We start from the raw sequence: 14352 nt of genomic DNA on the forward strand, positions 1-14352 counted from the left end.
ATTCGTGACCTTGCTCGTCAATTACCGACTGTACTTGGTGACCTCTTTTTCATTTGTTCTTTGTTTTATCATTTTTTTCGGAGTAATAATTATTTTTCGTTTTCCATGTAAAAGCACTCAGCCAATTCCTGAACTGTTGATTAGTTTCGGTTATATTTGTTCATCTTCTAATGTTCATCTAATTGAATTGCGAAGCTCTTTAAACCTTGCATTATCCAAGGCTTTAGTTTCTTTTCCTTGCTTTTTATTAAGTTTTTTAGTGTTTTTTTATTGTTTCTATAAGAAGATCAGCACAAACATCGATATCTTGTGATTGTAATAGGAGCTCTCCACTTTGGTTTCTTAGATATCTATTTAGCTTTCCTTCGTTTAATTTAGAATATAATTTATTTTTTCCTTATTTAAGCTTCGTTGTAATTTTAAATTATGGATGATCGGGTACAGAATCACATGCTTATTCGGTAATATACTTGATTGGACGGCCAGATGCTTCTCTTGAAGGTGTGTGTGTCCTGTTCGGAACCTTGTGAGTTTATCTATTCAACTATAGAAGCCCAACTGTGGCAAGTAACTTAAATAATTTGTTCCCTCTAACTGCTTTGGCTTCCAAATGTCAATGTATTTCTACGTTTGATTTCCATAATAATTTGCATGTAAAAAGTTGTTGCGTTGTACCAATATTTATGTTATTTTTACACAAAACTTCCTTCAAAACTTAGTTAACCTTATCACAGAACAATCACGGACTAGTTTGCTATTGACACACATTATGTAACCAGCACATTTATTTAGCGTACTTTCATTATAGCGTAAATCATAAGCTGGTGTCCGGAAATTTGTGTGCCAAAAAATATCAAAATTCTTTGATATACTGCATATATTTATTTATTTATTTGTTTATATTTCACAGGTACCCAATTATAGAATGGCACAATATAGGTTTAGTTAAATGAGAACAAACGTTGTTCAGATTTTCACATAAATATATTTAAATGACAGCTGTGCATTTGATAAAGGCACGTTGTTGCCGAAACAGCTGTCATTTAAATATATTTATGTGAAAATCTGAACAACGTTTGTTCTTATTTAACTATTTTAAATGGATTTTCATCGAGTCAAAGCCACTTCAGTACAAATATAGGTTGAACTGAGGTGGCTTTTACTTGAAAATCCATTTATCAAAATAAATAAGAACTAAAAGTTCAGATGTTCACGAAATTATATATTATGACATGACAATTGTTTCGACAACACCGTGTCTTTATCAAATGTAATATTTATAAACTACCTGCTACTATATATACCGAAAAATGACCGTAAAACCTTAATTAATGTTGTTGGGAGAATTTAAGTTCAATAAAGGAGAGGTATTTAAATTTAATTGATCGTTAAGCAGTACTTTTGAATGTCTCATTTTGTTAATCTCCATGGTTTCCAATAAACTTAATTTTCTACTTTTTGTGGCTGCGTGTAATATATCAAAATTGTCGTCAAAAATGTGTTTTTCTGTGTTTAAGTGTGTAGCATAATTAGAATCTAGACTATTGTTTTTAAACGCTCTTATATGTTCGTTAATGCGTTTCTTGAAGGATCTACCTGTTTGTCCAATATAAATTTTAGGACAAGATCCACATTTTAACCAGTAGACACCTGATTTTTGGGATTTTGGACATTTCGATTTATTGTTTTTTAAATATTTTCCTATTGTGTTGTTAGTTCTGAAAGCTATTTTTAAACCACATTTTGACAAATGTTTTGAAACTTTTTCGCTAGGTTCTCCTATGTATGTAATTGCTTTAAATTGTTCGTGTTCTGTATTTGGTTTCGGATAAATAGAGTTTACTGTTGTCTGTATTTGTTTTTTATTTATAATTTTATCTATAATGTATTAAGTTCTTTGTTGTAATTTTCTGTTGAGAGTGGCGTATTAAGAAGTCTGTGTATAAAAGAGTTAAATGCAGCCATTTTGTGTGTATAAGGGTGATTTGAGCTGTTATATATGACTGTGTCCGTGTGTGAAGGTTTATGATATATTGAAAAATCTAATTTGTTTTGTACTTTCGTAATAGTTAAGTCTAAAAAATTAATAGAGTTGTCCTGTTCAATCTCGATAGTGAATTTTATACGATTATGTGTTGAGTTAATGTAATTTAAAAAAAAATCAATTTTATGTCCGTTCCAACAAAGCAAGCAAAGACATCGTCCACATATCTATACCACCATAAAAACTTCTACTTAAAGGATGTTCTAGTATGATATTTTCCAAATTATCCATAAAAATCTCGGCTAACAAAGGACTAAGTGCGTTTTCCATAATCAAACCTTCTATAGAGATATAAATCTGTCCATTAAATTCAAAATAATTTTGGTGTAAAGATACTATTAAGCAATCTAATAAATCTTGTTTCACCAATGGGTTAACCTGTTTCCGAGTTAGGGTAAAATCTACTAAATCTAGCACATCCATAGGTGGAATACTGGGAAATAAGTTTTGTACATCAAAAGACAATAGAGTTTAGACAATTTTGTTGATTAATTCAAAAGAATTATTTATTGCATATTTTGGTTTAAAATCTGTGCGGAACTTTAAAATATTTACCAATTTTGTAGAGAGTTTAACTGCTGGAGCTGTTACATAAGATACCACTGGTCTAATGGGCACATCTTGTTTAAGTAATTTAACTAAAGAATCTAATTTAGGCGGTTGTGGATTCATAATTGTTAAAAAATATTTGTCTTTGTCACTAAATAGTGTGGAGTTAGTAATTACATCCTCTCCTTTACTGAACTTCAATTCTCGCAACAACATTAATTAAGGTTTTATGGTCATTTTTCGGTATATATAGTAGCAGGTGTTGTCGAAACAATTGTCACGTCATAATATATAATTTCGTGAAAATCTGAACTTTTAGTTCTTATTTATTTTGACAAATATAGGTTTATATTATTTAACAAAATGGGAATATTGACATGTATTATAGTGAAATCATTCACCGAGTATACTAAGTTCTGAATATTATTACAGTTTTTACAGTGGCAAGTAATCATCTAAAATAGTATTTTGAGCCATCTTAGGAACGTAATATAAACGCGCATAAATTTAGTACCTTTTCAATAATATAGATTCCTCTCACATTTGCAATATCGCGCATTGGACCGATTGTTTATTTATGGTGATTAATCCGATTTAGGCAATTGCTAAAGAGCCAACTAAGAAATGTCGAATTCCACGCAGAAAAATTAAAAATTCAACATCTCCTGAATGAAGTTGGGAAAAGCGACAAAAACAAATCCGGTAAATGCGGGTAATCCGGACAGTCGATAAAAATCGCTTGAATCGACTCTTTTTAAGCTCCTAATGCAAAAATGCGCAAACCGGCGTGACAAATTACCATAAAGCTATGAAAGAAAAAATAAAAATACGAAATTTTAATAAATCGCGGTTCCGCGATCTGTTAGGCTGCCGTATTTTCTAAGCTGCGTCATTCGGGACATCTGTTACGTTGCAAGTCGAGCGGCCCTTATAAAATTTAAACTTCCGCGCTCAATGAAATTTTCATTAAGACGCTTAAATTAAATTGCGCCAACAGTAAATTTGCGTTAACAAGTCCGTTTTATTCGGGGATCTCTTTCCGAATCGGAAATGCAGTGTACTCGCGGAATATGTACGTGGTTCGCATACGAAGAATCACAAATATTTGGACGCCCACCAAAACCCATTCGACATCGCATCAGCTGAGGAAAATCGAGTCGCCGGTTTTTTCAAATATATGGGGATCGAGTTTCTATATACAGAGCGGCTCACGACTACAGGAAATGTCTTATATCTCTAGAAAACTTTATTTTATTGAAAAAAATGTTATGGGTATCTCCAACTTATCTTTATCTAACCTATTTTAAACGAAACGATCATTATATTATTATTTTTGGATTTCTGAGAAAATCTCTTTGTAAATTCCTTTACCTACACTTTAATCCCAGCAGTATCTTAGATATCTTGATTATTTAAAAAATTTGAAATATTATTTGGAACGGTGCCTCTTTCAACCATTTTGTACTCGTGGAAATCATCTCTACAGTAAAGGGAAACAAAGCAGTCTTCCTTTCGAAATTGATATTAAGATTTAATTTATTACATTTTTCAACCAATTACTTTTTAAAAGCTGTGAATCTTCGCTTTTTTCAAATATGATACCCTGCATATTATTGTATGATTTACCTGAAACGAGTTAAGGGACCCTGGAACTGGCGTTCAACAATGCAATGTTTGCAAAAATTCAAAAAGAAAAAATATACTGGGTGTTCCATTTAAAATAATAAATATACTTGTATATAATGGTAGCTGTTTTCGTTTCAAACAGAAATTTCCTAAAAACAACTTCTCTATTTAAAATTTATCGATAAACTAAAATCTTATAGATACATAAAATATTCCCACAGCAGTGACCTACCCTTAAGTGTTCATTATATAGGATTTTTTTTTAATAATTGCTTCAATGCAAAGTCGAGAGTTGGTGCATTTTTGATAAACATTTTAGGTACATGTAGAATGCTTCGAAGGTAAACAGTTCGAAGCATACCGGGTAGTTTGCAATATATAAGTATTGCACAAGAGTAAAGTAATTTTAAAAAATTCAGCAATATGTTATTAAGAAAGGTTATTTACAAATAGAAGCTATGCCCAAATCCCACAACATGGAGCAAGCAAGTTTTTTTTTAAGCGTCTTTAAGAGTTAGTGCATTTTTTGTATTTAAACTAAATACATTATATAAGTTAAACAAAATCGAGTGAAAAATTGACTTTGGATTTTAATATGTTAGGCAATGGCAAAATTCATATTTTTTGGAACGAATAAGGCAAACAGGGTAAGCAAATCCAACCCAAAGTGCAAAATCTTTTATTTTAAACGCTTATTATACAGAGCAATCATCCATCCATATTCAATCGACCACGCTGTACATTGCTTTGTACGTATGTCTTAATTTAACAAAAAGAAATACACGACTAACTAATGTCGCTAGTTTCCTTTATACAGGGTGTCCGACCGGGAACCACCTGTTATGGGAAAACTATAGCCAGCAAAGATGTGAAAACTGGAGAATGTACTAGAGTCGATGAGGTTCATCCGGCTACAATATTTTCTAGATGGCGACACTTCCGCTTTTACGAAAAATAGCTGTCAACTCAGTTTTTTAAACTGAACACCCTATATATTATTTGGTTTTTCAATTACACGAACAATTTTGGATATATTTTACAGTACTTAGTTATAGCACTGTTTTTGTGATATTTAATATTGCCAGTTAGAAGTGACATTTACCAACCGAAGAATATCTCTAAACTTTTCTCATAAGGATTTTTTTATCATTTCAAACAACTGTTTTGTCTGTCTAACACATTTAGTTAGTAATTGCGTAGTTTTAGTAGCCGTTCTATCAACATTTTAAACACAAACACAAATTTGCTAACGTTGTATATTATTGCTTTAGTAACAACTAATTGATTTTACTACTGAGGGCGAATCGTTTGGATCACTTTACAATTTCATATATAAAGAATCAATGCAATTGTATCTTATGAATTCGTTTTTAATGCAAATTAACTAAGGCTTGCGTACACAAAAATAATTTAAATGTTTGGTTCCGCTATAAATTTCGATCTAATTTTGCATTGTCTCTTGACGCTCCAAGATAACACTGGCGGATAAAATATACGTTTATACATTTTCATTTCAAAAGCGGCATCACAAACCGTTCGACCTGAAATATTACACCAAAACATTAAATTTGTTAAATTATTTTCATACTGCACAGGCAAAGCTCAATACTCTTAAATAATTTCAATTTTGTTTTAAAGCCTTAATAAATATAAATAGTTCCAGTTATTAAATTATATAAACGAAATTTGCAGCTGTAATATAATATTCTCTACTCCTGTTGTAGAATGCGTTTTAAATAAGCCGTTATGTAAAGTCCGTCTCGAATATCGATCGGTCAGTAGTATTGGAAATTCGGCACGTCGTCGTCTGTTTTCCCGCCTTTCAGTCTCTGTGTGGTACCCCTTTCATCGATTGCTGAAACGAGGGACCTACTGTTGGCTGACAAAGCGCTTAATGCAACGGCGCCGGTTTGACAAGACTCTCTAGTCTAAAATATGTACCAACCGACCAAGTGTGACTTTACACGACATGCTATCAGCTACTTTGTCGGCAGGGTAAACAAATGCCCGACGTCGACAGTTGATTGAAGGTGAACAACGCATACAAACTTTTACTCAATCCATGATTGTGTGGAATGAACAGTTAAACCTTAAGATGTGTTGCGGCATTTTTAGGGTAAAGAAGAGACAGAATATGTTGGTTATAGTTGAAGTTGAAATTTTTTTTCCGGTACATTCGTCACATTTCCGGTATATGAATCACGGGTTCGGTAACGATCGGATATTTGTAATATTTTTCAATAAAAAATAAAAAATTCTGAGGTTCTGTTAAAATTAATATACTACCTTATGAAAACAAACCGGGTATATTTCAATTTTATGCTAAACCAAAATTTTTTAGGACTTTTAGGACAACTTGCATAATATAAAAAATTAACAAGTCATGCTGCACAAAGTACAGGTTCCGAATTTCTACAGAATAATTATTTATAATGTAATATAATAGGACTATATTTTAATTGTACAAGGACATTTTAAAAATCCACATATAAGTGAATAAGACGATTTAACATTTAGGAAATATAACTCAAAAAACCAAACGGATGGCCTTCCCCCTTATTTTTTCCACAAATGCGGAGCGTAAGACTTATGGCGTAGGTATATTTTTTCAATTCCACTTAGCTTTTGAAAAGCATTAGACAAATATCGAAAAGAAATATTTTTCGGTGGCAGATACATAAATCTACTTTAAGGTGTTTTCAGAAAAGACGTTCTGGGCAAAGTGGCACAATTTAAGGATTCCGTTTTTATGTACTCTGTAAGCGAATTCGCTTATATCATCCATCTCTTTTAAAGTTATCTTTCTTTTCAATAATAAACCAGTGTAAAATTATCGAACGAATTCAGAAGTGCCGCAGACAATGCAAACCATTTGCTGAGAAATCCACCATTTGTTTCAAAAACGGAGGCAATAAAAATCAGAACAAAGTTGCGTCAAAAACACCACCTCCCACCACGAGTTTTTCTGATTTAACTGTTTGTGTTTATTTTAATGTCTTCGTTTGTCAGTTTTGTTTTCCAAAACAGTGTATTGTTTAACCGGTTATGTGATGTCGGCGACCTGCATCTGAAGTAACTATAATCGACTAAAATTGTGCCACATATATGGTACAACGGCACAGCAATAGTGGTTTCTAGGTTAGAGATTTTCGTAGTATTTTGCCCTTATCAGTGCAGAGAGTTTTCAGCCATTGTCCTAAACTAATTATGTGCGGAACTACTGAGAGGAAAATAATAAATACAAATAATAAAATATTCCCAATTGCGTTATAGGATAAAACTATTTTAATTTATTGTATGCAATTTATAACACTGCTCTTCGAATTTGATGAAAGATTAAATAGATAGATAGGAGTAGCTATAGGCTATATATAAATTAATGCCAAATACAGCAATTTGTGTCGTCGATTGTTGAAGTTTTAGTCATCCAACTCTCGGGATAGGTCGACATACAGGGCGGAACAATAGAGTGATTCTATTTCTTCTATTTTTCGAAAGATAAATTTTAAAAATTTTAAAAATTTTAAAAATTTTAAAAACACAGTTTAACGCTTCTCTCGAAATGGTCGCTCAAATTTAGACACGCTTCCACACCTACATCTTGTCATTCAAATTGTTCCTTTATTGTAGAAGCTGCTATAGTAATTGCTTTTTTGATTTTACTGAATATTTAAAACATTAAAACATTTTTTTTTAATTGTGATAAACGTTGAAACAGGACCAGATTAATGCGCCTACATGCCTGAAACTTAAAACTCAAATTAAATCTTAAAAATTAATTTATTTATTTTTGAGCCTAAACCACAACTAGGTACTAAATAAATGAATATATTTGTTAAATGACTCATTCCGTGTAAAACCGCATGACTTGCATTAGCCGACAACACATCGTGCTATTATTATCGGAAAAAAATTGTCGCACTTTTCTGCTTTGGACATTAAACCCCCAGCGGGTTATAAACTTATTTACTCGATATACGTTCTGTTCCCGAGAAAAGCCCATGCTGAATAATTTCACCATGTGTTTTAGTAAAATTGTTTTATTCGAAAGGCTGCTTTATTTGCCCCCACGCCACGGTATCTGTTTAATCGCAGTTTTTTGTAAGGCGATACGAAAACTGTACTACTAGTACTAGACGGGCATACTAATTTTCTCAAAAAAAGCAGAAAGAGCAGAAAAAATGCTTTTCCCTTTTTCCAAGATGGCAGACAAATTTTTTGCTTTAAGCGTTTAAAAACCTGTTGTAACTTCGAAATTTGTTTTTAATTATGCACACTGTTCATAACGTGAGCGGAGATTCTACAGGCCCATAACATTTCTACAGGGTAGTACAGTTTCGAAATGCCGCTCGATAAAAGAAGTGTAAACAGCCCCCCTCCCCTTTTATTTTTATAAAATATAAAATATTTTCCTATGCCTATCCCAGTACCCGTTATGCTTTTTTTCTTTACCCATTCCGATTTGAAACTTGCATTTGTGAAGTGATTATCATAATTCATATTTGTTTTTTATTATTTACATTTATTTATATTTATTTTTTTATAATTATTATTATTTACTTTTATTCGGTAGCATTTTACCTGGATCAATACTACTAACTTGATTTAGTGGATTTTTGGTAAGCAAACTAATTTTCTTGCTATCAAATTTCACCTAAATAAAAACTAAAAAATGACATGTATAATTTTTCTTAATATGGCGTGGGGATGGTCTGCCCGAACTGTTTGTTAAGTTCAGCTGCCTTTAATCATATTTTCGCTCGCCCACAACATAGGACGTTTAAAAAACTCTGTTGTTCCTCTTTAATAACTAGAACTAGAAAGCGTATTTAACCCCACGAGCTGTTTTATGAATGATCCTCGAGACCTGAATTATATATAAAAACTGGTTCCAGGAGTCCTTTGGTCTGAGAAACGATCATAAACTCGAAACAAAATCTGCCGTTTCGGTAATTCCATTTCCATTTTCTAAAAAAAGCTTTAAACTTAAAAAAAAAACATGTTTACATTTCAGATAGTAATGTCACCTCCGATTTGCTCTCATCCCGTGCACGGCAAAACTGCGGAGAAGTTTTTGTACGTCGTTGCCTTCGCCTGTTGCTTTGAAGCCGTGATTTTAGCCGTAGCCGCTAACGATGTGACGTCGTCACTAAATTCGGGGAAATCCTCGGATGACAATCTTCAGGTAAGACGCTTTCACAGCTACGTTGAAAAACAAACGCTTTTCCATTTTGCGCCGCTGTAAATACAGCCCGGGATAAAACTGGATTCACGTTAGATTACCAAGTTGTTTAGTTTTCTTTTTACCTTTTGTTACTCGGTCTCCGTTCGAATGATCCTGAAAAAATAACTCTCGGTAGAGAGTTGAGATTCCGATGGAGACCCAAGAATCGTCCCAGCAAAGCCTAGCTAACCAAAACTAATTTTGGATTCTTAAATTCAGTATGGACATTAGTAATTTAATGTACTGTAATAAACTAATTTACAAATAAAAAATAATATCAATAATATATAATATTAATTTTTCCGGAACCAGATATAAACTAATAAATATTTATCTTTGGATGGGTTGTTCCGGATATGAAACGCGTTTGTGTATCAACGGCATACATACTGCAAAAACTTTGTTTTCAGTGTTGTTATTTTATCCCCCATAATATAATTTTCTAGTCAACATGTTTAAATAACCACATATAAATAATCAAGGGAGAGCTAATAAAACACCCCAAATAAATGTAAACCTGGATAATCATCAAAAATTTATTGCAAAATCAATACGCGCGTATAACATCTATATCTGATATTTGCGACATATTGGGTGTTTCAAAATAAATTTCTGGTAAGCAAAGGTGAATTGGTTGAAGATTTTAAGAAGAAACGTGCTAATAAACCTAAGGTCACCTCCTAAGTTTCAGGCTTCAGATATTTTTAAGAAGCGCGCTCTCTTAAGTCATATTTTATTGTAGACGGTTTCTTAGCGTTTTTACAACAAACCAAATTGTTCCTAAAATGTTTTGCAGACGTTATTATTGCTTGGTACTTCTGAAATTCTTTAAATATTTTAGAAGTTTTTGGATTTCTGTATACCATACCTGCGGTTGACCCCCCTATTGTTATTAGAATTATAGTTTTGTGATTTTTCTAGCTGGATGGGGATTTACCGAAAAGAGACTGGAATCAAAATCTGAAGATGTGGGGCAAAAGGGGATGGAACAATCTTCACACAGGCTGGGGCAAACGTACGCCCGTTTCGTGGGACGAAGAAAACGCCTATTCCCCATCAATTTCCGAAAAACGAATGTGGCAAAATCTGCAGGTAATATAACTTCCTACCTAATCAAACGTGAAATTGAAAAGGCGAAAATCGAAAGTAAACCTACGTGCCCATATTTTCACCAAAATATAATTACTTGCTTCGGTTACTCTTTACTCGAAAACACAAAAAGAAATGTTTTCTGAATAATCCACGGCGGCGTACCGTTTCTTTATTCAGGCCTTGGAGTATCGCGAATGTCACTGTGAAAAATACGAAAATACGGTTAATTCTGATAATTAATTAAATTTATTCATAAATGGACCAAACTACTTTGTTTTTAATTAGTTAATTATCGAAACTAATACCAGTTCTAGTTCGAGCGTTTCAAGACTTTTTGGACGCAAGTACTCGTAAATAAAATTAAAATTTTAAAAATGGACTTAAGTTTTCCGATCAAAAGGGTAAAAATGTATTTTCCACACAGTAATAAAAAGTTCTCCAATACTGCAATATCGATATCATAAATGCCTACCTAGGTAAGTATTTTTAATTAGCGAGAAACTTTAATTGGGTAAAGTTTCCGATTTCCTTTTCGTTATTTAGAGAAACTAGACTAAATATTGCTGAAATAGAAAGACTGAGTTTGTAGGTTAACGTTTGTTGTTGTTAATTGGATTATACAATTTGCAGAACGTCAGATGGCATGATAAAGCCTCATTTCAGTTTCGCAATTTTTTAATTTAGCATACGTTACGTTTTTCAATTGTGCAACACAAGATAAGTACGAAAACAGGTGACAACTAACACTCTAGGTAGTTTTCGGACTGTTGAAACTCGCATTCACCGGTCTCCAGGAAATTACATGTTAAAAATTAAGATTTATTTCGGTTACATTTTTTGGCACTAATATGCAGTTAATCAAACTCTTGACTGGAACCTTCGGCACTGTAGATTCCTCCCTGGGGCGTGCCTAAGTTGACGTTGAACGGTTCCGAGTATATTCCATTCACTTTGACCCTTATTTCCCTGTGTTTCATATATGATATTATCCAACTATTGCTATTACCTCGAAGCCAAAGGCATTCGAGTTTTTTTGCCATAATATTCAGATCTAAGGAATCGAAGGCGCGCGAAAGATCAAAAAACACTCCCACAACTGTCTCACCCATGTCGAGTTTGTCGCAGATATACTGGACAAGGTCATTAATCCCCGTTTCCGTTGAGTAACCAACACGGAAACCATGTTGCACATTCGATATAATGTTTTCTTGCTCCAAAAAATGTGTCATTCTCTCGAACACGGAGTTTTCGAGTACTTTAGAGAACCAACCTGCGATTCTCTAAATATATATACAAGTGGACTTGATAGAGTCTTCATGGTCGCAGGTCTTCGAAGTGTCTATCAGTCCGGATCAAAATTAAAAAATCTCTTGGGTAATCCCAAAGATAAACTAGATACTCTTGAAAAGTCGGGAATTTATGAAATATGTTGTAACGATTGTGACAAGTCATATGTAGGGCAAACCCAAAGATCAATTAATGTTAGATTTAAGGAACATTTAGCTCATTTAAAATTTGGTAGAAGAATAATCAAGTGTAGCTGAACATGTGTTCAACAATAATCATAAGGTAGATATAAGAAATTTAAAATTAGTTAAAGAGGTAAATAATAGTAGAAAATTAGATGCCTACGAAAGCTTAGAAATTGTTAATAAGGCACCGAACAAGGGCAGAGGTTCAATCCCATTTAGCCCATTATACGCGCTGATTGGTTGCGTGAACAGTGCGTAATCCCCTCTCCCACTTCCCGATGTGTATATATACAGAGAGCATTTGTTATTAAGTTTAGTTTTAATCTTCTCCTGAAGATGCCAACATGGTTGGCGAAACGCGCGTCGTGTACGTAAAAATGCAGTTAATGACTATTAAGATTGATTTTAAGCAATGGTGGATAGGTCCGACAACCAAATTTAGCCATCTAAATTCGTCTTTTCATTATTTGGTTAAGTATCACTTGCTTTTCGTTGGAATTTGATTTGATAATAATCATAATGTATCATAGTTGCATCTGCTGCGGCAGCACCCGAGAATAATCAATTAATTAAATTGCTAGATATCGCCCGTCTTGCACCCCCTCCTTTTTGTCAATGTTGTAGTTAGCTTTTAATGGCAATATAATAAAAATCCCTACTTATTATATTTTTTATAAATGGCCATATCGTTTTGATAAGAAATATGAAAAAAAAACACGTAAAGTCATTCGTCTTTTTGTGATGAGGCTGCAAATCCCGATTGCTGGCTCGACGTTTTGCGAAGGTGCAAACATGAAAAGTACAAAAGTAAAGAAAAAACACCCACTAGGTCGAATCCAATAACATGGATGCTACGAAAAAGTAACTGGTTCAGCAAAGTTTAATATAAACCAATTTTTATGTTCGACGGATGCCAAATCTCTTATTCTGAATACAGATTTTATCTGCATTGTTATGCCTTTTACAGACGAAAAGGTTATTGACAGCTCTCCTTTATGAACTTCAGATTTATTCCCAGTTAAAATCTCAGACGTTGCACCCCTCCAGGTAGGAATCGAGAGCTAAATTAAGTTAGAGAAAAGTTGCGCATATTCATACTTAAAATCGTTTTTTTTTTTTAAAGAACCCTCCTCTTTTTAACCGTTACTGTTTCCGACGCCAATTATTATTGAGAATTTTTAATTAGGTAATAACTTTTTACAGGGCGGCTGGGGTAAAAGGTACATTCCATCGGAGAACGAACTCGTACTAAAACAGTTGGAAGCAGCAATGGAAGACCAACGAAGCAATGAAGAAAACGATCTAGACTCACCCATCGAAGGTGACATGGACATGCACGAATTCGACAAGAGAAACTGGAACAAATTCACCGACGGATGGGGCAAAAGGAGCAATAACAATAAGTGGGACAAATTCAGGGGTACGGATCTTTTTTCCACTTAAAATTGTTCAATAACCATCAAAGCAAATTGTACGATTTCATACAAATTCGGAAATTTTCTGCAATTTGATTTATCCGCTGGCTAACATGCGTGTGATAATGGCGAAGGAACGGATCACCGAGTTAATTGAATTAATCCGAATAAAAGAAAACATTACACTTCTTTTTTAGAAAATATTTTTGATTATGCATCAGAATCATCATCTCAGGTCAATAAAAATTTTAATTTAATCTTCGTGTTGTTTCAAACCAACGCCAAAACACTGGAAATAGGTAAAAGGCTCATTTGGTTCAACGTCAATGGAAAGTTCTGACTCGAACGTTTCAAATTTGGTAATTAAATTAAATGGACCGATGATTCCGAACTACTAACTAACTAACTAACGCCAAATTTGAATGGAGTTGATAAACTATTTAAAGCAAACTTAAAACTTTTCGCGCCGGTTCGGCGAAATTTCGGCCGTATTCGACAATTTACTTATGAAATCTACATTGAAATTTGCCAAAATTATTCAACGGTCAAATCAGACAGGTACACCCTTATATTACGTAGTTATAAATAAATGGGACGGAAATATATAGCTAGTGTTAATGTTGAATTAGTGATTTAGTTCCTTAAAGGTTTGAAAATGTAAAATTGAATAATTTGCAAAGGAAATCCCAAAAGTCCGTCCTCTAGAACAAAAAATTAAAAAAATCGTAGTGGTCACTTTTTTAGTGGGTTTGTGTGAGTAAGTTTTAAATCATTAAACATACTGTTACAGAGGTGGATTAAGAAAATTAAAAAAAAAAAAACAAATTCTTTGGATTTAGTAGTTTCTTCTTATATTATACAGGGTGTCCCAATTTTAAGTCACTACTAACAATATAGAAATTTTAAATAGAACACCCTGTGCATTTTTAG

At 33.2% G+C, this 14352-nt stretch overlaps 1 protein-coding gene across 2 annotated transcripts in view; it reads left to right on the forward strand.

The window, feature by feature from the left end:
• LOC132705414 (prothoracicostatic peptides) overlaps window positions 1–14352 on the forward strand; it is a 42458-nt gene that overhangs the window by 22951 nt on the left and 5155 nt on the right. Inside the window, exons 2-5 of one of the 2 annotated variants that reach the window (XM_060675992.1) lie at window positions 9115–9168; window positions 9234–9404; window positions 10365–10535; window positions 13211–13427. In XM_060675992.1, coding sequence (XP_060531975.1) covers window positions 9240–9404; window positions 10365–10535; window positions 13211–13427 — 553 coding nt within the window. In that variant the 5' untranslated portion in view covers window positions 9115–9168; window positions 9234–9239. The remainder of the gene's footprint in view (window positions 1–9114; window positions 9169–9233; window positions 9405–10364; window positions 10536–13210; window positions 13428–14352) is intronic. The other variant, XM_060675991.1, reaches the window with a different exon arrangement.

The sequence above is a fragment of the Cylas formicarius genome, unplaced genomic scaffold, assembly GCF_029955315.1.
Source record: "Cylas formicarius isolate icCylForm1 unplaced genomic scaffold, icCylForm1.1 PGA_scaffold_7__23_contigs__length_41026272, whole genome shotgun sequence".
In the NCBI taxonomy this organism is placed as follows: Eukaryota; Metazoa; Arthropoda; class Insecta; order Coleoptera; family Brentidae; genus Cylas; species Cylas formicarius.